We start from the raw sequence: 26,458 nt of genomic DNA on the forward strand, positions 1-26,458 counted from the left end.
AGAGGAGGAAGAGGAAGAGGAGAAGGGAAGGGAAGGGAGAAGGGGAGGGGGAGGGGAGGGGGGAGGAAGTGGACAGAGAGACAGACAGGTGGACAGACAGAAGGAAGCAAGCAAGCAAGAACCTACTGTACAGAGGGCTTGGGTTTTGTTAGCAACAGAGATCAAGTCTCTGATTTAAACTCAAAGGGGGTGAGGGAGCTGGTGAGATGGCTCAGTGATTAAGACACTGACTGCTCTTCCAAAGGGCCCGGGTTCAAATCCCAGCACCTACAGGGCAGTTCACAACTGTCTCTAATTCCAGTTCCAGGTGATATGACAGACATCCATGGAGGCAGAACACTGATGTAATTAAAATAATAATAATAATAAAAGAATAAACTCAAAGAGGACTTTACTGGGTCACAGAACTAAAAGGTTCAGGTCTTCAGGCACACAGGGATGACAAGCAGTTCAGATCATGACGAGATTTGTGTCCCCATCTCTTCGTTCCTCCTCTGGAGGCTCTCCCTGGTGGGACAGCGCCAGGCTTACACTCAGCCTTTCATTGTGGTCTCAGAAAGGACCCCTGTAGCCATGAGAAGGTGTTATACACTGATTGATGGGGCTGAGCCACAGCTCAGGAGTCAGACCCCATCATCATCGGATCCCCTGAGTAATGAAGGGTATGGCGGGGAATGTAGGTTCCTAAAGGGAACCGGGGCTCTGGGAGCAGACTGTGTAGACAGATGCTAGGTAACGGAGTCTGTGCTGCTTGGACTGCGTGGGCATCGTGCCAAGCTCAGGAAAGTTCCAAATGCAGGCATGTGAGGCAGTCCCTGCCAGGCCCCACCCAGATGTCCTTGGCCTCATTCCCAGCTTTTTGCATCTTCATCTCTTTTCCTGAAGGCTTCCTGGTTCCACCCCCATCCCTACTCCCACCCAAGCAGCTCTTATCCATCCCTGCCTCTGGGATGCAGGCAGCATGTCCTCCACTGTCTCAGAGTTCCTCAGCGAACTTGGCTGTACGGGTTCTGCAGTGGTGGCCGGCTCCGTGATCCACGCCTTGCCCATGTGTCTTCTGCTCTCTCTACTCCTCTCCCCTAGGTCCCCTACCACATAAGGGACTTAATCAACCCTCAGTCTCAGAGAAATCAAACTAGGACACTGTTGAAGCCACTCCCACCTCCAGGCCTCCCGGGATGTGTGCTAGACACACTTGACCCCTTAGAAATGTCTGTGTTCCCAGGGGTCACCTCTCCAGGAGCAGGAACTGAGTAAGCTCCGAGAGCCTGTGCCTTAGTTGGAGGACTACAGAGATGCAATAAATGTGGCTGGGGTCAGGCCCCATCTGGTCCTCATTTCCCAATCCAACAACTGCATCCCAGCCTTAAGGGTACAGCATCTATCACTATGGTAACCAGACAGCAGGGTGGATAGGTCCAGCAGTGCCAAGGTCTCTCCATTCCTATTGCTTCTCTAAGCATGACCAGTGAGATAGGTCATCCCGAGGAAGTGTTCTTCTTTATATGTTTGTTTTGTTTTTTATTTTGTTATTTTATTTTTGAGGTAGGGTCTTTACTCCATAAGTCAAGGCTGGCCTTGAAGTTCTGATAGTTCTCCTGCCTCCGTGTCCCCACTGGAGTTTATCCTGGGTAGTTCTAAGACCTGGCTTTAGGAAGCATAGACTCACAGAGTGGAAAAGTTCGTCATTTTGCCTGGTGATGCACACCTGTGGTCCTAGCAGTTGAGCAGTGGAGACAAGAGCATCAGAAGCTCAAGGTCATACTCGGTTCTACAGCAAGTTCAAGACCAGTATGGGCTGTTTTGAGAATTGGTCTCAAATTAAGGCAGGAAAGAGAGGAAGGAGAGAGGGAGGGAAGGAAGGAGGCAGATGCACCTACAATGTCAGCAGTTGGGGGGTTGAGGTTAGAGGACAGATGGTAAATTCTGGTTTAGCCTCTAATATACAGTGAGACTCTGTCTTAAGGGGGAAAATAATCACATTTATCAAAACTTCCACAGAATAGTTGTCAATTGTTCTAGAAAATGTGTAGTCATAGTGAGTGGAGATTACCCCTGAGGCCAATGCTAACAGTTTATAGTCTCTGTATCCCATAATCTTACTAAAGAATGAACCATACCCAACATGGATCCTATCAGAGCTCTCCCTCCCGAGCCCAGATCTTGAGTTTATTCCAGGAACAGCCACTCCCCTGACATTACAGACATTGCCTTTATACTACAGACATTACATTTCTGCCTTTGGCTGGCTCGCCAGCAAGGAGCAGAGTTTCTGCCTCAAAGCACAGCAGGCCTGCAGAACCACAGAGAAGCAGGTCTTTGCTCCAACTGCATCATACGGCACTTGTCAGCATCAGTGGCTTCCTGCTGGCCACCCACGGTCGCAGTTGTATTTCCACGTGGGGCAGAGAGCACAAGAACACTGTTGGAACACTCTGATGCTCCCGTGGGATGAATTCCAAACAGAGATTTCAGAGACCTGCTGCCCCCCAGCTACTGAACCCCGGATGCCCCATTCTCTCTGAGCCAGCCTGAGTTCGGGTGGAACCCTAGCACAAGCTCTGTCCTCAGAGACCCTGGACACTTCTGCTCCAGCTGCCTGGACTTTCCATATCTGTGCACCCAAATGACATCATATTGCCTCCTGAATTACCCAGTCACCAGTATCACTAGCTACATGAGCTGGTCGCCAGCATCAGTGCTGTAGGCATAGGGTGGCCATTCTGGGGAGGGAGTTCTTCTTGTACATCCCAGAGGCATGCGGACCAATGGTTCAGGATTGCCTCTGTGTAACGATCAGGACAAGATCAAAACCTGTAGTCCAAGATGCTGCGATATCCTCCCTAGCATGGAGATGACCAACATATCTAATCCGAGCTCTTTCAAGGTCACTTTCTTTAACTAGTAATGTTAGCCAGACTCTGGTAGTTTGAATGTTGTGATGTACAGGTTCTAGAGCATAGACTTTTGTGATTTCTTCCCAAATCTCCCCTTCCAGATACCCCAAGAAGTAGAAACTTGACTCTGTCATAGAGAGGGTGCTTAGCATGCAGAAGGCCCTGGTTTTCCTGGCCTCGTGTGTTTGCTTGTGTGGGAAGCAGTCCCTAGCTGCCCAGAGGCACGTCATTGTTGCTGGTGTGGTGCTGTACCCCTGTAATCCCAGCACTCGGGGTGTGGGGTGTGGGTGGAAGCAGGAAGACCTTGGGTTTAAGGCCAGCCTACACTACATGGCAAGGCAGTGTTTCAAACAAAACAAAACATACAAATATGCATGGAGATCCCTGTTTTCCAGTATTCAGTGAGACTGTGGACATTATGGCCAAGTTTTATCTCCATGTTTTACTATTCAAATTGCAGCTTTGGTGGGCACATTCCTAGGTGTCAAGGACAAAGGACTGTAGCATTTCAGTCAGCTGCCTTGTCCCTCTGGTCAGATAGACTGAGACATAGACCAAGGTGGAGTCAGATACACAAGCAGAAATTTACTGCAGAAATGCTTGGAGATGGCAGTGGGGTGGGGGCTAGAGGAGGCTCGGGTTAGTGTCAGAGTGCAAGAGACCTGGCAATGGAAGACAGGGGAGGGGAGGGCAACACTGGGCAGCAAGAGCCTAGAATACTTCCATAAAGCCAGTGGGAAGCCCCGGACACATTAAAGGAGCGTCATGTGCCCAAGTAAACTGCTCAACACTAGTCCCCCAACTAGGGATCAGCCACAGGAAGCAAATGGGAGACTTCTTTGTGAAGTGTAGATGGGTTCACGGTGGCTGCTACTGGTAGTGGGTGATTCCAGTCCCAAACAGGGCAGGTCTGAGAGGCAGAAAGTTCAGACCATCACCTCCCACCACTTACCCTGCACAATTCCATGGATCCCGTGAGCCTCCTCCTATGTGCAAACGACGAGGAAGGCAGGAGAAACAAGCTGCGCTCCTTGCACCTTGCTGCAGACTGCTGGGGGCCATAGCAGGTTCTCATTATCTCCTCTTCTAACATGTCATCTGAATTAACCACTGACTTCAGTAAGGCTTGGGTTGGTTGTGACCGTCACCCAGTGGTGTGACCCAACCTCCAGGCCTTGTAAGTTCAAGTGCTTGGCTTTCTCTTTTTCTTGTTCTTTGAGACACGTTGCTTTTGAAGACTGGGTTTCTCTGTATGGCCTTGGCTGTCCTGGAACTAGCTCTGTAAAGCAGGTTGGCCTCAAACTCAGAGATCTACCCATTTCTGGGTCCCGAATGCTAAGATTAAAAGCATATGCCACCACCGTCCAGCTGCCTGACTTTAATAATCAGCCGATACCCAGTTTCTGCATTATCTTTTCTTGCTTCTGCTTTGTGAAGTCAGCCCTGCCCTATTCTGCCAGGGTTTTGCATCTTCTTTGCTGGCCCCAAACATCTGGAGCCCAGAGTTTCCTAGCTTGTGTTTAAGGAGAATAGGTGTTGCCTGCAAGAGTGCTTGGCACAGCCAGGCGGTGGTGGCGCACGCCTTTCATCCCAGCACTCGGGAGGCAGAGGCAGGCGGATTTCTGAGTTTGAGGCCAGCCTGGTCTACAAAGTGAGTTCCAGGACAGCCAGGGCTATACAGAGAAACCCTGTCTGGGGGGGTGGGGGGAGTGCTTGGCCTATGGGAATCAGTTGCCCTGGGCAACTGGGAAGGGATTCCCCACAATTCCTTGTAGCAACCTTTTTGTAACTGCTTTGTGGATAATCAGAGCCCTAACTGCGGAATCAGGGGAGGTTTTGCAGGAGGAAGCCTTGAACTGGGGGAACACTCTAACAAAAGACCTGTGACAACAGACTTACAGAAAAGAAAGCTGTGTTTTGGCCCAAGGTTTTAGAGGTTTTAACCATTTGTTTGACCCTGTTGATGTGGGGCCAGTGGCAAGGCAGTGCCCCATGGGGGGACCTTGTGGCAGAGGAAGCCTGTTTATAACATGACCAGGAACAAAAGGAGAGAAAAGTGTCCCACAGTTCTTTTTGAGAGCATGTCCTCAAATTACCTGAAACCTCCCACCAGGCCCCACCTTTTAAAGGTTCCCATCACCATTCAATAGCACGAAGCTTGAGGACCAAGCTTTCCTTTTTGTTTTAAAAGGTATTTTTAATTATTTTATCTTCCTTTATGAGGGTATTACCTGCGTGTATATCTGTGCACTGCTTGCATGCATGCTTGGTGCTCTAGAAAGTCACAGGAGGGCACCAGATCTCCTGGAACTGAAGTTACAGACTGTTGTGAACTGGGAACTCTGAAAGAGCAGCCAGTCCTTTTAACCACTGAGCCACTTCTCCAGTACAAGGGCCAAGCTCTTGATACATGCCCTTGGGAGACATTTAAGAGCCAGCTATAGCAATAACCATGGCCAAGAACATGTCAAGGCCTGTTTCTCTGAATGAGGACGTACTCTCTAAGCTCCAGTGCCTGGGGACTCCGTTATAAGACACAAGAAGACACCCTTTCTCTCCCAGTCTCCTGCTCTTACACCCAGTCACTCACACAGACCCCACCACCACCACTAAGTTGCTTGTTTGAAGCACCAATACCTCATTTTGGAAAGCCCGGACAGGGCCGGGGAAAGGCGGGAGATGGGGGATGAAGTGGAAGAGAGCAGGCAGCCACAGAATTGTTTTAGAGGATAACTTGTGTGGAAATCAGCAGACAAGGTTGGTGTTATGGATGGAAAGAAACAAATGTACAAAGATGTGGAAAAGCAAGAAGCTGATGTTCCAGAAGAGCTTGCTGATGCCAAGGCTGAGTGGAGAAGAGAGATTCCCTGGACTGGTGTGGCAAGTAGGCACTAGATGCTGACAGCCTGCAACACAGGGCATCTTTGGATTTCTGTTGCTGTGAACAGACACCATGACCACAGACACTCACATAAGAACACATGTAGTTGGGACTGGCTTACAGTTCAGAGGTTTAACCCAATATCATCATGGTGGGAAGCACGGCAGTAGGCAGGCAGACATAGCGCTGAAGAGGTAGCTGAGAGTTCTATACCCATTTCCTCAAGCAGCAAGAAGAGAGAGTGACCCTGGGCTTCGCTTGAGCATTTGAAACCTCAAAGCCTACCCCTAGTGACATACTTTCCTCCGACCAGGTCACACCTCCTAACAGTGCCAGCCTCTAAGAACCTATGGAGGCCATTTTCCTTCATGCCACAGTACAGGGTACGAAGGGTAGGCTTTACCCTGGAGAGGACAGGGATGCTTAGCAAGCTCTTTAGGAATGCAACCTAGGAGACATGGTTCTCAACAGAGCTGGTGGCCACAAAGGACTTGGTTTCCAGAAAACTAACTTTCAGTGAAGGTGGGCTAGGATTACAAGTAGCAGTAGCAGTAATGCAGGCTGCCAAGTAGAAGTCTGCGCATCAGCTTTGAGTGTTCGTTTGTTCGTTTCTTCATCCAGTTCTGGGGACTGAGTCCAGAGTCTTCCATATGCCAGGACTGAGCCACATTTCCAGTTCCTGTCTGTAGTTTCTGAAACTTAGATGTGTGTGTGTGTGTGGAGAGAGAGCAGAAGTTGACATTATCAGGTGTATTCTTAAACCCCTCCCCAACTCATTTAACTTTGTGTGTGTGTGTTTGCATGTATGTGGGATGCACACACATGTGTGTGCATGTGGAGACAGAGGTTGACTGCAGTATTTCTCTTGTTTACTTTACAAATTGAGGCGCGGTTTCTCACTTGAACCTAGAGCTGACTCATTCGGCTAGTCTTGCTACTCAGCTTGCTCTGGGGATCCTGTCTGCCTCCTAAACTCTGGGATTATAAACTGTTACACCTGCCCAGCAATAACTGAGTCCCGGGGACCTGAATCCTCGTCTTCAGCAGCATCTCGCTTGGTTCCCCATCTCCCCTCCCTTATTTATTTATTTATTTATTTATTTATTTATTTATTTATTTATTTATTTATTTATTATCTAGAGACTGGGTCTCTCACTGGAACTCACCGATTATATCAGGCTGGCTCCCGGGATCCACCTGTCTCTTCCTTCCCAGAGCTGGAACTACAGGTGTCATGGCACTGGAGGAACTCAAGTCCCTCATGCTTGCCTGGCAAGCACTTTACTTTATAAGCCATCTTTCCAGCTCCACCTAAGGTTACCCGAGTTTGCAATACCCAGCTCTAAAAGTTCTACCAGCAGCTGGAGGGGTTGGGAGAGGACGCTAATTTGAGAAAAACAATCTGATTAGAGATTGAAAAGAGGAGAGATTTTGGGTGCGTCGGGGGCTTTTCCCAGGAATAAAATAGTATGCTGCAGGGACGACACAGGGGAGACTGGGCCTCTGGAAGGATGCGTTCCTTGTTCCCACTCTGTCGCCATCTCTGCTCGCTCGCCCCACCTGCATCCAGGCTACAATTTCCGGTTAATGAACAAAGCTCTTCACACCCGGATGGCTTTGCACAGCGGCTGCTTCAGCCAGGAACCCCCCCCCCCTCTTCCGTTCTGCTATACACCTTTAATCCCAGCTTTTCCTTAAACCTTCACCGTCTCCCTACAGCAGAGTTGTTCTGCCTGAACCATACACGTCCCCGCAGACCCCAGGTCTCTGAGTAGCCTAGTAGTTTTATGAGGTCCCCTTGAAATCGGATGGATAGGTGGAAGGATGAATGGGCAGACAGGCGGGTGAACAGATGGACCGGTAGTTGAATGAGCGAGTGCATTCTGAATAGGAGCGCTCGGGTTTATTTTTCTTCTTTGAAACAGATCCAGGCTCCGCCCCACAAGCACAGGCTGGAATAGTCTGGGACAGTCTAGCCCCTCAGGGATCAAGCAGCTGGACCAGGTGACCCTCTGTGACTCCCCCGAGCCCTCTCTAACCTCGTTCTGGCCCCCTCCTGGGCTCTGACCTAGAAAAAGAAGATTGTGCCAATGAAGGGAGGGCGTTAGGACCTCGCGTGGCCGGAAAGCGGGCGGGGCATCGCGCGGCTCCCGCGGCGCGGGGTGGCGGTCCAGGCCCGTGGCGCCTGGCGGGAGTGCGCGGCGGGAGTGCGCGTGCGCGGAGCGCGCACCCGGCGCGGCGGACAAAGGCGCGTGCGGCGGCGCGCGAGGCGGAGGGCGGAGCGGCGGGCGGGCAGGTACGCGCCGGCGGGAGGCGGAGCCGCGAGGCCGCGATGGAGCGCAGCCCGGGCGGGCGCCGGCGCTGGAGCCCGAGCGCCGGGCGGAGCGGGAGCCGAAGCCGGAGCCGCAGCCTCAGCCCGCGCCAGGCCGGGGCAGGAGCCCGCAGGGCCGGGCTGCTCGCAGCGGCGGCGCCCGAACCCCCCAGCGGCTGAGCGGTGCCCTCCATCCTCGCACGCGGCTGCTGGGACGCAGCGACCGATCCAACCCGGGCCCCCCAAGATCTGCTTGCTACAACCGCACACCTCAAGACACACACAGAGAGACCCAGCCTTGGGGCGTTAGCCTCCCCCCTCCGCTACTCCGGCACACAGGGACCCCAAACCTAGGACAGCAAGATCCTCTTGCTAACGAAAAGCCGCGGGCACCCCAAAGCCTCGGGACCCGGGCGACCAAGCCCCTTGCGACGCCTTCAGCGTCCCGGCTCATGGTGGTGGTGGTGCCCTGAGCCCCTCTTGGGCCGGGCAGACGAAGATCGACACGGCGCCCAGGCCCCCTGCCGCGGCGTCCCCGCGGCCCCAGCCCAGGTAAGTGGGACCCAGGTGAGGGGCTGCAGGTGAGTGGCACCGAGGTCCCTAGAGTCCCGCAGGTGGGGAAGGAAGTCCAGAGTGCGCGCTCCCCCTCCTCAGCGTCGCCATGGAGCCGAGGCTGAAGGACGTCTCTTTGTGTCTCGCTTGGAGGAGCCGCCCCCTCCTCCTCTCCCTTCCCCCACCTTCCACCCCAACCCTGAGATTTGGGCACAGCTTCGGACCCCGGGAGAGAGGAGTTGCGATGCCCTGGAGAGGGGTTAGAGGGTGGAGCGTCTCCCCGGTCTAGCCTGGAGTGTTAGACCTTAGGTCCTTTGACGAATAAAGAGATGTAGCTATCATCTCCCAAAGACCAAGCTGAGTTCTTAAGTGACCCCCCCCCCCAGGAAAGGGAAAATTTGAGGCGCCCAAAGGTGAGAGGTGCCTGCATTCTGCAGCTCTGGGTGACAGCTGGGGCTTTGGGTGTGCGCCTTTGTGTGAGAGGGCAAGGGGCGTGTTTGAGAGAGTGAGTCTCTTATTTTCTGACTCCCATACCCCAGCTCAGGTCTCAGTGGGGCTCTTTACCCAGTCCTTCTTTGTGCTCCCTGCAGAACAGGGAGAGGGCAAGCCCTCCCTCTCAGCGAACAGCTAGTTTGGGGGAGGGAGGTACCCTGAGTGAAGAAACCATTTCAGGTCAGAGCACCTTTCTGCCCAAGTCCCAAGGACAGCAAACCTGAGTGTCTTCCCTTTTCTGACCCGGGGAACACCTAGGGCCAAGTCCAGGACTGGGACACTGTGTCCTCTACAATGCAGGAGTGAGTCTGGATTCTTGCTTAAGCTTTCCAAAGCATCTACAATCAAGAGGGCCTCCAGAAATTCCTAAACCCCAGGACCCAGGGAAAGCTGGAAGATCTTGGGTGTGTTGTACCTCTAAGAAAGGGCAGGAAGGTTTTTTTCAGCCTTTCACAGACAGATGCACAGTCAGGTAGGAGATGAGCAGACAGGCTGGGGAAGGCAGGACCGGGAACACAGCCCTGTAGAAGTTTCTTTGTTCGTTTATTTATCCATTCATTGCAACATCTACCGTGTCTGAAGTTCCAGCCCTGGACTTTGGGGCTTCCCCTCATCTTTTCCTGACCATCTGGCTTCAGATCCTTGGGCTGTTCTGTTTGTCGAGACCTTGTCAGGACCAGGTGCCCAACCCTTGACCCCTTGTCCGTGTGACACCTGATTCCCCATATCAGACTTGAGCAGCCGATGCCTTCCCATGACCACTGCCAGAACTCTTCCCTGCTGCTGGCTCTGCCCCATGAGTAAGGATGTAGCCTGGGTCAGCACTCTGGCAGACTCAAGGACAGGCAAGGCAGTCACCCCCCAGGAGAGGATGTGCGAAAGCCAGTTGCCCTGAAGATGAGGTGACCTTGATCAAGCCTGTGGCATTTCCCAGAGAGAATGGTAGTGAATGAACATAACCAGCTTGTCGGGTAGAGGTTGAAGCCAGACTGTCAGAAGCATTTAGGTGAGCCACCTTGCAAGTTTATTTTGTGCAGTGGGTTGAAGCCCAGGGCTTTGTCACACACTCCACAGGCAGGCAAGAAAGTGGAAGCAGGCTGGAGAGCAGAAGTTCAAATGATGGTGAGCAGAAAGAGCCATTAGGAGGCCAGAAGGGGCTGGCAAGAAGACTCTCTCTCCTTGTTAACCTGCAGCGGCTCCCCATTGAGTAGCCCTAATGAAGTAGCTAGGCCGCCCAGCTCTCTGCAGCCTGCCCTAATTTACATCTCGAGCACCCCCACTATACCTGGCTCTCTCCATGACTCTTAATTCTTTATCATATAAATCCCCTGACCCAGAGCCCCACTCTAGAATGACTTGGCAGCTGTTTCTACCTCTACCTCCCTTTCTGCTCTGGCTTAGACTGGCACGGAGTAGAGAGCCCAGTCGTGGCTGGCTGCTTAGTGGCATTTGTTTCCATGTGCTGTGAGACTGCACTCCTAGGCTCAGCTTTGGGAGTCTGGGGCCGCCCTGTTCTGGCCACACCAGCACGGTTGAGCCTATAGCCTGATGTCTTAGCATTTGGAGAACACAGCTTAGAGCCCCAGCTTGCTGATTAGTGTATTTCACATGTCCGCGTTTGTTACTGATGCTCAAAAATTCTTGGAAGATTTCACATTCAGAGGCTGATTTGGAGATCTTCCTGAAAAACCAGGGGACACAGCAGCTTGAGGCCTGGAGCTAGAGAATGGCCCTGTTGTTTGGACAGGGCGCATGTTCCCAGTCGTCCCAAGAACTCATGACCTGTTCTTTATTGGTGTGAACTTAGAGCCTAGCTGCTGACCTCCAGGTTTGTCGGGAAGAGTGGAAGCTGGAAAAATGACTGCTTAGCACTGGCTTACCAGCATGTGCTCCCTGCCACTCCCAAAGCTGGGTTAGGGTCAGTAGTGAGAGAAGCCAGGACTTACCCAGACTGGCCCCACATTCCTCTCTATTCCACCTCCCCATACCCCCCCCCCCACCACCACTGGAGGCACAGGTATAGCCATTGCTAGAGGCAGTAGACCAGGGTTTAGGCTAAGTCTGACAGAAGACTTGGGGAGGGCTGCTGTTGACCTCAGTTTACTCCTCTGTGCAGAGAGGACAAAAGTGGAGGTTCTCCAGGCTTCCCCTTCTCGGGCTTTCCAGGATTGAACAGGTGGCCTGGGTTGAACCTTGGATGGTGGTCATGCCTGCCACATTCAAGATTCTATCCCCAATCCAGCAAACAAAACAAAGTAACCTTGTCCTTCCCCAGCCTTTGGCATTCCCTAAGCATGAAGCTGATGGCTGTTGCCAAATAACTGGGCCAGAGCCAGAGGCCAGCACCAGGCCCTAGCCACTGGCCTTGGCTTTGGTAGGTATGCAGTCTTCCTGGACAAAGGTCTGCTGGAACAGAGGTCAAAAGAGATGGCCCAGTGCCATGTGGAGAGCACCAGCTCTAGACTCACCCTAGGTTTGAGATGTACTTGCTGCTTTGGGCCTCAGTTTATTTATCTATAGAATAGGGATAATACTGTGTAGGATGAACTAAGCCAGAAAGGAGCCTAGGCCAGAGACTGTTTGGTCTCATTAAAGGGGCATTGCAAGGGGTGGCCGAGCTTCCTTTGGGAGCTGCTCTAGAGAATTCGGGGCTTGGCGTGGGCCGGGGGTGGGGTGGGGGGAAACAGTCATTCCTGAAGTTGATAGTTGGCAGGGCTGCAGAGCTCCAAGATGGGTAGCAAAGAGGACTCCCAGCCCAGTCATGGGGGCCTGCAGGAGAAGGTCTGTGGGGTTAAGTCCTTGGGAGGAAGGCCCCTTTTATCCTCTGCTTCTCTCCAGGAAAGGGTCTTAATAACAGCAGGGGTAGCCAAAGGCCTTCTGCCTTCCCCTTCGTGGCCACCCCTTTCTGTCATATCCTCAACGTTCGTAGCTCCTCCCCACCCAGGAAGCCATGTCGTTAACGTCAGGCTCAGGGAGGCAGTGGAGCAGTTTCTCCTGTCAGTCTGCAGAGCCAGGCTCTGGACAGATACTCATTTCACCCCTAGACCAGCACAGCATTGAGCCCATGGCAGGATTTGAGCCTGGCTCTATGTCCACCAAGGGTTTGTATTGAACTGGCAGCGGCTGCCTGTCCAATAACTAACCTGACCTTGGACTAGTCAGTTCTTGGGTGTGTGTGTGTGTGCTGTATTTTGACTGCAGAGGGGTTGCTCAGAGCTCCCAACAGTGGAGGTGCTGGCAAGGGGTCCTCGAGCCTTGAGCCAGTGAGGCAGGCTTCAGCAGTGTCTGTAAGCAGTTTAGGTCTTCTTTCACCTTGGGCTACCATATACAGGTGAACTGATCCCAGTCAGGGGACCTGCCGTGACTTCCCGCAGCCTCACACTCCTTCTCTGCAGCTTGATCAGTCACAAGAGGGTTCCAGGATATACCAGCTGCTGCTTCTCTGGGAGACTGGGCAGGGCTGGGCTGGGTATCATAGAACAGCCCGATATGCTTGTCAGACCCGAGAGGGTGACCTCAAAGAGGGTACACAACTCTACCCACTGGGCCTTGCCTCGGGCAAAGTCCCTAACTTCTCTGTGCCTCAGCTCTCGCCTCTGTAAGAAAGGATCCTAGCACTTGTCTTTTGGGACCGTAGGGAGGGCCGAGTAGATGGACGTTCGTAAAGCAACGAATATCACCTGCGGTACCCCAAGGTTGCCTCGAATATTAGTCCTTAAAGCCTGAGCAGAAAGGGGTGGCAGCTCCTCGTTTAGAGATGAAGTGGGTCTCTGGCCTGGTGTGGTGGCACACACCTTTGATCCCTGTACTCAGGGGACAGAGGCAGGCAGATCTCTTAAGTTTGAGGCTAGCCTGGTCTAATAGTAAACTCCAGGCCAGTCAAAACTGCAAGTGAGACCTTGTCTTAAAGAAAGGGAAAAAAAAAAAATGAGGCTCTGGTGTGAAGGGCTTTCCCCAAGGCTCTCTCTGTCCTGGGGTTCAAGAAAGGTTCAGGTCACTTTTATCTCATACACAAGGTACAAGGCTTGGTGGATCTGAAGTTCTCTGTGGCTTCGCCCAGCGCCAGCCTGTTCCAGGGGCCTGCAGCCCAGCTGCATCGGAGTCTCCTAAGGCAAGGCCCAGGTCAGAGTCACATGCTGTGCCTCACACTTCATGGATCAAGGCTCTTAGAGGACTTGAGGCTACTGAGAGGAGAGCCACTTCCTGTGGTGTCTTCTCTGTCCCTCTCAGATCTGTTCTGCATACTTGGCAACTTCCTTTCCCTGGCTCGCTGGCAGTCCCCCTGGGATGGCACCTTGCCTGCCATGCGTCTGTTTCACCATTAGAGCCTTGACTATTGTGTTGCACAGTCCCAGCTCTCAAGCTTCGGCCACAGGACTCCCAGCTGCTCTCAGATCCGGGGACAGTGAGCGCAGAGCTGGTCACACATATCCTTTTGAAATGTGTTAGGATCAGACAAATCGTCTCTAAGCCACACCAGCTGTGTGACTTGGGATAGAACCACGTAATCTTTTTCTTTGTGCCTTAGTTTCCTTGGCTGTAAAGACATAAATAGCTTCTCCCAAGAGTGTTTGAGGTTTAAATGAGTCGGTATGTCTAGAGCAGTTTTGAGTGGCTTGTAAGAGGTGGCTCCTGTAAGTACTACTTGAACCTGAACCATTTTATACCCATTTTCCACTCCTGTTGGAGCCCAAGGCAAGTCAGATGGGTGCTCTGAGCCATATCTTTGGCCCTTATGCCTATTTAACTGGAAGAAATTGAGTCTCAGAGGACAAACAACTTGCACAGGCCCCTATGGCTAGGAATGGGAGTGAGCGCCTGAGCCTTGGTGCAGGTGCCTTGTTGGCTGCAGGCGTGTTTGTCCCTCTGTAGCTCAGAGGAGATCTGGGGCTGGGGAGAGAGCCTCTGCCCAGCTGTCTCTCTAGCAGTCAACCATTCATTCACTGGGAACAACCCAGCCAAAGGCACTGGCCCATCGACCACTGTGCCCCACTCTATTCCAAATCCCGAGTGCTAGATTGTCTGCATCTTCCAGGTCTTGAATATTGGGGGCCTTCACAACCCCTGGGCCTGCTCATGGCCCTCTTTGAGGACCCTACCCCTTGGGACTTGGGACTCCCACCTTCCGCAGGGCCAGAGAGGCTAGACAACCTGTTTGGTAACAGTCACCAACTTAAATGGCTGCCAAGGCTTTGCCTAGAGAAGGGGTTGATTGCCAGGTAGAGGAGAGGGAGGAAGGCTCTAAGTCAGTCCTGGAGTCTCACAGCACAGTGATCTCTAGATGGCCCTGGTGGCAAGGACAATGAGGAAGGTTGTATGTCGTGTCTTGACCCAGGAACACTCCTGAGTCTCCACGTTATAGATCTGGCAAATGGGAGGATTGGCCTGGTGATCACAGACTATTTCTGGCTGTAGCTGGTTTAAGAGTAAGATTTAGCAGCAGAAAGATGGCCTCTGTGTGTGGAATAGAAGGGCAGATTTCCCTGGACAGTCAGCAGGAGAACTAGACCCCAAGTCCCTCCATCTGGCTAGACCTCTTCTTACCAAGTATCTGCTTCATGCCAGGCATGTAAGAAATGCCTTCTTAGTTTTCACTGTAGCCCATTGTGCTCAGTGGGCGTCTTAGCTCTGTCCTACTGATGAGCAAGCTGAGGCATCTGTAGGGGCACAACCTACCCAAGGTCACATTGCACAGTGGCAGGGTTTGCACCCTGAAGGGGAGACGTTAAGTAACCTCTTCTTCCTTTTGCTTTTTGGACCAGGACACAGTACTCGATGGGTTATGTATGATTGTCAAGGGACTGGGACAATCCAGGCATGGTAGCTATATGTCTGTACAAAGAACACTCAGGAAGGGTCAAGAAGAGTTTGAGTTGGAGGTCTGTTTGGGCTATTTAGCAGCAAGAGAGGGGGCTTGTCTAGAATCCCGTTTCCCGGGAGGCCCCAGTCCTCGAGTACTGGATGTAGGAGCAGGCCTACACTGATGATGCTCCTGGCAGTGAGCAGAAGGGTCCAAGTGCAGGCAGATTGTGGTCCTGGGCACGCCAGTATGGAGGGTAGGGACAGCCCTGAGGGAGGCCATCAGGAGCACATTGTCACCGGACTAGGGGGCACTGTCCTGGGAAGGGAGGGGACCTTGCCGAGCACAGATTGTAGGGTGTAGAATCCCTGGAGATTGGGGGGGCGGGGTATAGGAAACTTTCGGGATAGCATTTGAAATGTAAATAAAGAAAATAATAAAAAAAATTAAAAAAAAAAAAAGAATCCCTGGAGATGGGGTACTAGTGCCAGGCATGCACCAGTTAGGCAGGTTTCTCGTTTGCTTCCTCTAACAGCGCCTGTCATCTGGCCTCAGCCAGCTGTCCCTCTGCTCCCCAGCTCATGCAGGGTTGAACCTGGTAAAAGTTTTATCCTTCCTTCCCTCCTTGCTCAGTCCCCACCTCCCCAAAGAGATTCAGTTGTTCAGTCAACAGAAACTTACTAAGCACCTGCTTTGTGCCAGCTGCCATGTGAGCTCCTGGAGACTTCACAGTGAACATGACCAGGCCATAAAATCCCTGCCCTCTGGGTGCTTCAGTTCGAGTGGGAGAAAGACACAGTTAATAGGTGTCATCATAGTCAGTGAATTATATAATGAATTCAAAGGTGCTACGCTCTACTGGGGAGAAATAGAGCAAGCGTGGAGGAAGGGAAGGTGGGACGTGGCCCTAGTTTGGAAAGTGTCACCCAAGCAGAACACTGACGAAAGATCTATGTGGGCCTTGGAGGGAAGAGCTATTCAGGCAGAAGGAACAGCTCCAGGCTGGGATAGGGCTGCTGGGAGCAGCGGGGAAACGGGTTGGGGTAGGGCATAGCAACAAGCCACAGGAGCAGGGTGGGGTGGACAAGGCTAGTGAGATGTGCTGCGGAGGGAGTGGAGAAGGGGTGACACTGGATGCTGTGTCTAGACTGTAGCCTGGCCCAGTGGCACACACCCACAGTCCTAGCTACTCTGGAGGGTGAGACAGAGGAATTGGAAGTTGCAAGCTAGTTTGGGTCAAGGTCGAATTCGATCACTACTGTGTGGGTTCTAGAGTTGCTTAATATAAGTACATGCAAGTGAGAACCCTGGTCTTATTTTCCCCTTGTCAAAGCAGTGTCCTGACTGACTGTATCCGGTGATCTGGAGCCCAGAGGGCAGGGAACTGGTGACTGCTGCTGGTTCTCCCAGAGGCAGGCTAATGATCTGGCAAGGTGTCTGTCAGCATAGCAACATGGTCTGGGCTCTTTGCAAAAATTTCAAGCCCACTCACCCTTAGCCTACATGCCTGTTTCTAGAAGCTCTGTACAGATACACTCAAATCCACTGAGTGTCAAGTTGCTTCTGTGCAAGGCCGCTTACTTTTTATAGCAGTAGCATGGACACTGGAGACCCAGCTCTGCAGTTTACCCCGCTGGCTGCCCTTGCCGGCCGGCTACTCTTCCTCAAGCCAGGCTTCAATGGGCGCTATCCAGACCTGTGGTACTGAACGTGGGTTGGAGGGAGACCTGGGGCCTAGAACTGAAGGCTAAAAGATGATGTGCTGGCCAAGAAGCTACGGATTCAGTCCTGGCCCCGAGGCTGACCGTGGGCAGGCTCCTCCGAGCCTCAGTGTCCTGCCCTGTGAAGAGGCACAGAGGAGCCTGCCCACGGCAGAGTTGCCACAGAGATTAAATGGCAAAATGAATGGTAGTTTTTACCATTTCACTTTAGAGGTGGTAGCACAGTGGTTAAGCTTGGGTCACAGCTGGGTGATGGCTGGTTCTATTGCTTCCTGGATGGGTGATCTACAATGATATGACCAAGCTGGGCCTGGTGGCATATACTTATCCCAGCTACTCAGGCGGCTGAGGCAGGAGGGTCAGAAGCTTGAGGACAGCCTGGACTGCATAGCAAGACTCTGGTTTTAGAATAAGAAGGGCTGGGGGTGCAACACTTGCCTGGGCTCCATCCCAGCATTAAACACAGAAAACAGTACCCTTGCCTAAGTTTCTTCATTTGTAACTTGGAGTTAGTAATATTCCCCACACTATGAGGCAATGGAAGGATTTGATGGGCCCATGGGATTCAGCTCATCAGTGTCACTTTCTGTTGGTATGTCCAGCCCGTCCACGGTGACCAGTGCTCCTCACAGCTGCTTCTCTCGTGTCACCTGGACTTGGAGCTGTTAGAGGACAGTAGCACTGCACACCCCAAAGACATCCTGGCTCCTGACCTGGGACTGGTCATCAGTCTGTCTATCTGCAGAATGGGGCCAACCAACAGTCCTTCACGTGGTGCTAGAAAAATAACTGTGTGCCTGCAGGGTCATATTCAGGAAAGCCAAGATATAAAAAGTTACAACTTCCAAACACGTAAGGAATTATTCACCGGCATTTGTCACCCCCTGGCTCAGTGCTGGGAATAGCAAGATGATTAAGGCAGGGGCTGGCTTTCAAGGAGCTCGGCTCTCTCGCTGGGTTTTAGGTACACTCGTCTGGAGTCTAGCTTGAGAGTTATATAAACTCATCAGCTGGTTTAATTAAGCCAGAACAGAAACCCATTGATTCATGAAACAAATGTCCAGGAGTATAACTGGCCTTAGGCATGCCTTGTCAGCACATCTCTGCTGCTTCCTTGTCAGGCAGGTTTCCCTGTTGGTATGGCCAGCCAGCTTCCAACAGCTGTAGCTCTGTGTCCTCTGGCTTGGTCTCACACCCAGAGTAAAGGATGCTGCTTCTCCACAGTTCCAGCAGACGTCCTAGGGCTTGGCTGCAGTGGTCACCATTGGGCACATGTCTATCTTGAGCAGATGGAATAATGGGTCCCTGAGTCAGGCCTGTCCCTGATAGTGGTGTAGAGAGCAGGGCGGGACTGCTACCCAAAGAAAGGGGAACTGATGCCAAGCAAGACAACACCACAAGGCTGTTCAAGGAGCCTCAGCAGCACTGCACGGCCAGATGTGCTGGGGCACACCTGTAGTCCTAGAACTCGGGAAGCAGAGGAGGGAGATGGAGAATTCAGTGCCAACCTGGCAAGACCCTGTCTTAAATAACCATTCAGTGATCCACACTCCATTGCAGCTGTGTGAGCGAGGCAAAAGTGAGTCAAGTTCGACTTTCAGTCCGGCTGGGCGGGGTGTGGGGCAAGGCACAGTGGGAGGCTCGTATGAAATGCCACAGGCCGTTGTTACAGGCCGTTGTTACGTGAAGTGCAGATAAAAAGCGGTTCATCCGATGGAGTCTAAGTAGACTTCTGAGGGAGGCAGCATGGAGAAGACTGGCGTGTGGAATCAGGAGAATGCAGATGAAGCTCACCTGCCTTTCACTGATGGAAGGAGGAGAGGTCACTGGGCTGCCCCGACTAAGTTCTGAAATTCTACCACACAGCTATTTGCCCCCCACGGGGAGGGCGAGTAGTCATATCCAGAGAAGCCAGGCTTGTGTTCAGACACCCCTGGAGTTTGCCCTTTTGTGGGACACAGTGTAGGTTCAGGGCCTAAGAGAGAGGACCTGAACATAGGACAGAGAATCTTGGGACTCGAATGTAAGGACAGAAAGGCTCAGCTGGAGCCAGACATTGTGACTCGCTCCCGAGATTCCAGCCCTTGGGAGTCAGAGGCCAGAGAATCGCAGGTTCTTGGCCAGCCTGGTCAGTCAGGGTAAGAAAACAAAACCAGAAGGCCTGGTCCAGCCTCATCTCTCATAACGCCGCCCCCTGTCCCCCTGCCCCCAGTTCCCACAGGAAGCTTTAGCCTCTGTTGCACCCCCAGAGATGAAGGGTGCTTTTCTCTGTACTGTGTTCGCCTTGCAAGACAGGAGCTCCAGATCTGGCTCCAGCTCTGCCAAGTGCCAGCTTTGAGTCCGTGTGTACTTCAGTAGCTGTCCTGCTTTGCTTGCCACCAAGGACCTCTAAATGGTTGGCTTATAATGAGCAGATGCAGTTCTCAGTTCTAGAGGATAGGACATCAAGGTCAAGGGCATCCGTGGTAGAAGATGGAAAGGAAACAGAAAGACCAGGGGGAGCCTTTTAAAAGAATCCAACTCTAAATAGTTTCCAAAGTCTGTCTTCTTAAAAAACGTACTTATTAGTATTGCTGTGTATGTGGTGCATGTATATATGGTACATGTTTATGGGTGGATATACACATGCTTAGTGTACCTGTGAGGGTCAGAGGACAACTTTGTGAAGTCATTTCTCTCCTGTCTTAAAGTGTCTTGTAGATATCAAACTCAGGTCACCAGACTTGTACAGTAAGCACCTTTACGCACTGAGCCATCTCACCTGCCCTGCCCAGGTCTCGCCTCCTCCTTTTTTTGTTTGTTTGTTTGGTTTTGAGGCAGGTTCTATGTAGCTTATAGAGCTCTACCTTCATCTGCCTGCCAAGTGCTGGGATTAAAGGTGTGTGCCCCAATATCTGGCCAGATCTCACTCAATACTGTTTAAATGACAGAACCCAGTGTGGAGGCACAGGCCTTCAGTCACAATACCCAGAATGCTGAGGTAGGAGGGGCAAGACTTTGAGGCCAGCATGGGCTATGCAGGAAACAAAAAGGCAATTAAGTTTCACCGTTGGACTGGGTATTCCTGTAAACTGAGAGGAGGGCAGCCATATCACATGCTAGGATGGCTACTTAAGTCTAGCCCACCATGCTCAGAGCACCCAGGGTGCTCAGTAAATACAGCGACGCCATTCTCCCACCAGCAGGCTGAGGCAAGCCCTCCACCCACTCCTGTGAGTGCTCTTTTGTCCTTGGTCTCTGTCACCATTCTTGGGGAGTCTGGCCATGTTCCAGACAGGTGCAAAACATAGTTCTGTTTCCTGACTGCATAGCCCTTCCTGAGAATAACAGTAGTTGTTGTGACAAGCCACAGTTCAGGGGTGGGACACAAGAGATTCACAGAACACTACAGGATGGGTAATCTTCACCCCTCCTAGGTAGACATCTAGTGGGGGCTCTACCACATTTGAGGGTTTGGGAGTCCTTTGCTCAAGTCAGCATCCAGAAGGCTTCTGCAACTGGAAAAAGTCCTGAGCTGGCAGTAACAAGTCACTGTGTTCACATCCCAGTCGGGGGAGGGGAGCCAGCCACATGGCCACATGAAGGAAGGATTGTGACTTTGTAATGTAGAAGAGGAGACTGTTTGATAGCAGCTGGCTGTCTGCCACAGCCACAGCCAAGTCACCACACTCTTGAGCCTCTGTTATTATCTGTGGAACAGAGAACATCATTTGATAGTGACAGTGGCTGTCCGGGTTGTACATTTACTGAAAGCTTTAGTGTGTAAGCCACACCGCAGGTAAGCTGCGCAGGCAGCTCCTTATCCTCTCCTCAGCGTTCTTATGAGGACTTAGCAAGGGAAATGTTGCCAACCAAGGTGCTGCTGTTGCATGTGTGTGCATGTCTGTCTGTCTGTGTGACTGTATGTTTGATGTCTGTGTATATGTGCATACGCTTATAGTTGTGTGTGTTTGTCTCTGCTTATGGTGAGGTATGAGAGTTTCGAAGCACTGTGAGCTGGGTTCTGTGCTGGGTGTAGCATCACAGGGTGGCACCCAACCCAGGCTGCCTGCCAACAGGAAGTGGTAGGCGGTTCAGTCTTGCTTCTTGCTTGGGAAACCCTCCCCCATTTTGGTGGCCCTCCAGCATGTGTCAGAGCCAGGACTGCCGTGCCTGCACACTAGGATGTCCATCTCTGTCTCCTGGAGTGCACACATCAGATGGTCAGGACAGCAGCCCAGCATCTCCCTGGTGGGTGGGGGAAAGTTCCAGATCACTACACAGATGGGTATCAAAGCCAGTAGAGACACACCCTGGAAGGGTTCCACCCAAAGGGTCTCTTGGGGCCACAGTCACCCAGAGTGTGGGAGGATCCCCTGCTGAGCACAGGCTGGGAGGAAACAGAGACCTCTGTTTCCTGGTTGCCGGGCGTTCACAGCACAGTCTATAGCTGAGTACATTCAAAAGGATGTGTGCCAGGACCTGGAGGACAGTGATCCCCTAACGTCAGCTACGTCTTTATCCTTCCAACCGCTCAGGAGCAAGACATGTCGTGCTTCGCTCAGTCTTAAGTTGTCACAGATACCAGGAGTCACGGGACATCACTGTGAGGATGACATGGATATCCTTGGCAGAGGTTCCGCCCAGCTACTGCAGGATCTGGGTGTATTGTTCCCATCACTTGTCTTGGGAAAGAACTGATTTAAAGGATGGAGTTTAGATCCAATTCCAGAGCTAGCTGTGTTTCTGTGGGTATGCCACTTGGTCTCTGGGCTTCATTTCATCGTGGAATAACAGTACTATTAGGTAGCGTTCAGAAGAATTGTGGAGTCCTCATGACTGGTTGGCTGCAGTAGGCACTGTTGAGTTAATGTTTTTGTTTTCTTTAATGTGTGGATGTGTAAACTGAGGCCCAGTACTGGCCATAGGTCACTTAGCTGAAATGGCTCACAGAAGGATCAAGGCTCAGACTGTTTCAGGCTCATGCCATCTCTGTAGCTCCCCACTGTGCCTCTAAGTCATGCTTGGTAACTGGGTCAGAGGCAGTATGTACCTGAGGGATGACACAGCAGCATCAGGGACAGACATGTGGATTCAGTCATTCCTCTTGCTGACACCTTGTGGAGAACATGACTGCAGGAAGAGGAGGGCTGGGTGGCCCCAAAACTTACCCAGTAAAATCAGGGTGCAATACAGCATGGGTTGGGATCTGGTCTGGCTTCTGCCTTCAGGAGCTCTTGGCTTGTTGACAAGTAGGCACAGCTGAGACATCTTCCCAAACCCGGTCAGCAGGGGAGGCACAGATGAAAGCTCTTCACCGCCAGTGACATACACCTGCTGGGGCAGCAGAGGTTCATCGAGGAGAAGGACCCAAGGACAGTGGCACTTGAGAGGTCAGGCAGGAAACAGGAGTGGAAAGTAGAGTATTTAGGAACAGTGGCCTGTCTAGCAGCTTCTAAAGTTTGCAGAGGCAGTGGGTGCATTGGCTTGAGTGCCTAGAGGCAGTTCTGAGGCCCCGGGGTCAAGCACTTAGAAGGAATACAGCCTCCTGCAGCTACCAGTCAAAGTCCCAGATGACACAGAAACCATCTGAGATGACCCAGCAGAGCTGATGCTCTAAGTGGGGGAGTTGTATCAGAGAACACATGTCTGCACACCAGGCCATCCGTTTCTGTCTCCAGGAGTGTACACATATCAAATGGATAGGACAACAGCAGTTAAGGAAGACTCCAGATTAAGAGGGCTGTATTCATCAGAAACCCTCAGGAAAAATCCCACACTGTCCTTGAAAGGTTACAGGCAGTGGCCTGGGGACACCTTCAAAATTGGTTTCCCTTCCCTTTTGAGATGAAGCTAGCTAACTTGTCTTCCTCACCAGGTAGGTGGTGGATATTTGACAGAACTCATTGTCCCTGAAGCTGAGAGGGCCTCCCCTCCCTAGTTCCCCAATATACCCTAATCATGGCTGTGTTAGAATTGTAGCCTGGAACTGGGTAGGACTGTGGACACTGGCAACAGAGTCCAGTCACACGGAGTAAGGGGAAGCTGGGCTGGGTTTCCCACCACCCTCTGTGGGTTGTGAAAACATAGCCATGCCGCAAACAAGACTCCCGGGTGACACTGTGGCATCTAGAGTCAAAATAAAACTCAGAAAAGGCTGCAGCTGGGGTGAGGCACTTCTGTGAGAACAGGGTCTAGGAACAGAGCTGCTTCATGAATGGAAAGAACAGGAGTCTGGGGAAGCAGACGAGGTGGGAGCCGGTGCAGGGAGGGGCCTCTGGTCTCAGCAGTCGCTGAGGATGGCACAGATGGAACTCCGCCCATGGCTGGTGGGAGGCCAGGAAGTTCCCTCCTGGTGTGCCTCCTCTCTGTGTGAAGTGGGAGGCTGGGTCGTGCTGCCTAGAAGGAAGGGGAGGCCTGGGAAAGGGCTTGCCCTGGAAGGGAGTGGCTGGCCAGGGCTCAGGGGGAGGGAGGGAGGTTCTAGCACCCCAGCTTCCAGCTGGGAATGCACAGGTAAGCATGGGTGTATGGTCCTAGCAGCCCTGAAACCCAGGAGCAACTATACTGTCCTTACCTAATCACCTCATGGAGCCTGGTCATGGCTGTGGCAGAGCCTGTCTAGAGCTGTGACTGCAGACTTGGCATGGCACACACCTACAGAGCATTTATTAAATCTCTTGATAGATGAGGAAGCAGGCACACATGCAGCCAGCCCAAGGACATCCAACTAGTAAGTGACATTTGGTGTTCAAACCCAGCCTTAGGCTTGTAGGTCATGCCTCATCTCAGATGGGGCAGAGGACTTGGTATAACTGTGATGTGGGCAGGGGGCTCTAGGATGAGAGGCAGCCGACAGGAGGTCTGAATGCTGGCCTCTGGCTGATAACACTCAATGCACATGCGCACACCTGCCCAGTGTTCTGGGAGAGGCTCTGCTCCACAAAGCTAAGAGAAGGTTCTGGATGACTGCCTGGAAGATAAGGATGGAGACAGAGCTTATGCTGGGACAAAAGGAAACTCTTGGGATGACAGATAGACTCATTATGTTGATTGCAGTGATGGATTCATGAATATTTATGTGTTAAACTCATCAAATCGTGTTTTAAATATGTAGTTTATCATATACCAAGCAAACCCCAGTAAAGCCACAGAAAAGTGAAGCAAAGTATAAGGTGGAAAGCAGACGTGAGAGCCCCAGATTGGGCATTGGCTTTACTATCACAGAGTCAGACCCCAGCCTTAGACTTCATCTGGGGTGGGGAGAGAATGATGGTCTCTGTGGAAACACAGTAGCTGGGGGGTGGGGGGGGTATGCATGAAGACCATAAAGGGGTCTCAGGCTGCATGCATGCATGTGGGCATAAAGGGGTCTCAGGCTGGGACTGTTGTGGGACAGGTCCCCAGGCCAGAGGTATTGTATGTACCAGAAGTGACTGTGTTTTCCCCAGGGATGCCATTGATCATGGCTGCATGTGTTGTTACTGTGTGGCCACACTGGCACTCTCTTGCCCGTGTGGGGTGAAATGGAGTGGCTGAGGTAGTTGATATGGTAGAGGTTGCCATTCATTGTCCCCAGCCCTGCTCTTGAGCCCACTCTGCCTCTCACTGTGAAATGCCACTTGTATGTTCAATGTGTTTATTGCCCATCTTTCTGATGCGCAAACCTCAAGGGCAAGGAATCTTGTGTATTTGTGCAGTGCTGGATCCCCAAAGGCTCTGATGTCACCTGGCAAGCAACAGATGCTTCATCATTATATGTGAATAAGGCTAGGGCTGTCGGTTAGTGACAGATCAAATGCTTCGCATGTGCAAAACTGTAGGTTTGACCCCCCCCCTCCCAGCACTGCCCACAACAGAAACCCAGAACTTGTGAATGGGAACATATGTGTGGCTACTGCTTTGTGGCATAAACCTGTGTGCGTGCTGGGGACTGTGTGGGTTAGTGTGAGACAAATGGGTCTGTGATACACAGTGCTAACGAGGGACAGCGACTGTCTCAAGAAACTTTGGGGATGGTGTCAAGATTAATGATGCTTAGCATCCCTGTGGCCCGGCTGACAATCTCCTAGGTGCTGGGGGGGGGGGAGGGCGGAAGGAAGATGGTGAGGGGGCTTGTCACTCATCATGCCATACCCCACAACAGGGAGAAGATGAGCGTGGGCTGCCCTGAGCCTGAACCGCTCCACTCCCTGCCTTGCTGTGGGCCAGGGGCCGCCCCTGTACCAGGTGCAGGTGTGCCTCTCCTCACAGAAGACATGCAAGCACTGACCCTACGCACACTGGCTGCCAGCGATGTTACCAAGCACTACGAGCTTGTGCGGGAGCTGGGCAAAGGGACCTACGGGAAGGTGGATCTGGTGGCTTACAAGGGCACAGGTGAGTGTTGGTGGGGTGGTATTAAGGTTAGGGTCATGCCTGGACAGAGGGCCAGCAAGGAGGCAGAGCAGAAGGAATTGACAAAAAGTGCCCAAATCACGGCTAGGCTGCTCTGGGGCCATCTGGGTGCCTTTGAGACAGATGAGCCCGGGACATGCAGGAAGTGGTGCTTGAAGAGGAGCTGAACAAAGGTGAGGACAGGTCTTTGGGGACAGGGCGCCTTATTTAGAGTGTATGGGAAGATAGCCCTATGGGACACAGAGCCTGCAGTTCAGCCAGTCAGCCAAGGTCACAACACTACAGTGGGTTTGAACTAGGATGAGACCCTGTACAGGCCAGGCAGGAGGAGTCTCTAGGACAGAGAACTAAGGCAGCAGGAGGAACACTTGCTTTAGTGCTTTCTGTGTGACCCTGGGCAATGGGACCTGTTCCTCTATGTAGGAAAGAAGGTAGGGCCTATGATGTGTAGCATTGTTGCTATTGCATAGCTGTGTGCCCAGTAGGGTACACATGCCTGCCCAGTTTGGGGGACTAGTTCCTTATGGGGGATTCTCTTATTCACACATTGATAGCAGATAGCATTTGATGAGCCTGTTGTGTGGTGAATTCTGGAGACTCAGGTATAGGGCAGGGCCCTGTGTGCAGAGAGTCATGTTCTAGCTAGGGAGATAAATATGACAGCTGAGTAGACTGGATGTCAGGAAAATAGCTCAGGGTAGAGGCAGTAAGGCTTCCTGCTGTTTTTCAGTCAAGGGTTGTAAGATAGAAGACTCAGGTCAGCCCTGCTCTGCTCGGAGGGCTTATTAGACAAGTCTCTTTTGACGGGGTCAGTTTTCCATCTGTGCTGACTACGGCCACTAGCCTTACTGCAGGGACTCAGGTGTGGGAGTCTCACTCTTGTTGTTGTGGCCCTGCCAGGCACTAAAATGGCCCTGAAATTTGTGAACAAGAGTAAGACAAAGCTGAAGAACTTTCTGCGTGAGGTGAGCATCACCAACAGCCTGTCGTCTAGCCCCTTCATCATCAAGGTCTTTGACGTGGTCTTCGAGACTGAGGAATGCTATGTCTTTGCCCAGGAGTACGCACCTGCCGGGGACCTGTTTGACATCATCCCTCCTCAGGTACTTCAGAGAGTGGTAGAGAGAGGGGAGATGGGCTTTGGGACTGCCAGAGTATGAAATCCTGGAAGGAGTTGGATCAACCAGCAGGCTGGGTATGGTATGGATATCTGTAATCCCAGCAATTGGAAAGTGAAGCAGAGGCAGGAAGGTCATGGGTTCTGTACCATCTTGGGCTGAGTAGTGAAACCCTATCTCAGAAAAACCAGAAGTGTAGCTTAGTGGTAGTGTTTGTCTAACATACATATGAGCACTGCAAATAATAAATATGAAAATGAACAAACATTGAGACCGCAGAGGTGTCTCTGGAGCAAATGGGGGAGAATCCGAG

The 26,458-nt window shown here is 52.0% G+C and overlaps 1 protein-coding gene across 2 annotated transcripts in view; it reads left to right on the top strand.

Moving 5' to 3' along the window:
• The window catches only part of Sbk1 (SH3 domain binding kinase 1), a 45,718-nt gene that overhangs the window by 15,856 nt on the left and 3,404 nt on the right, over positions 1-26,458 (top strand). Inside the window, exons 1-3 of one of the 2 annotated variants that reach the window (XM_021201451.2) lie at positions 8,034-8,641; positions 24,777-25,009; positions 25,928-26,130. In XM_021201451.2, the coding sequence (XP_021057110.1) occupies positions 24,784-25,009; positions 25,928-26,130 (429 nt within the window). In that variant the 5' untranslated portion in view covers positions 8,034-8,641; positions 24,777-24,783. Of the gene's footprint in view, positions 1-8,033; positions 8,642-24,776; positions 25,010-25,927; positions 26,131-26,458 lie in introns of those variants that run through there. The other variant, XM_029537506.1, reaches the window with a different exon arrangement.

The sequence above is a fragment of the Mus pahari genome, chromosome 1 (genome assembly GCF_900095145.1).
Source record: "Mus pahari chromosome 1, PAHARI_EIJ_v1.1, whole genome shotgun sequence".
Classification (NCBI taxonomy): Eukaryota; Metazoa; Chordata; class Mammalia; order Rodentia; family Muridae; genus Mus; species Mus pahari.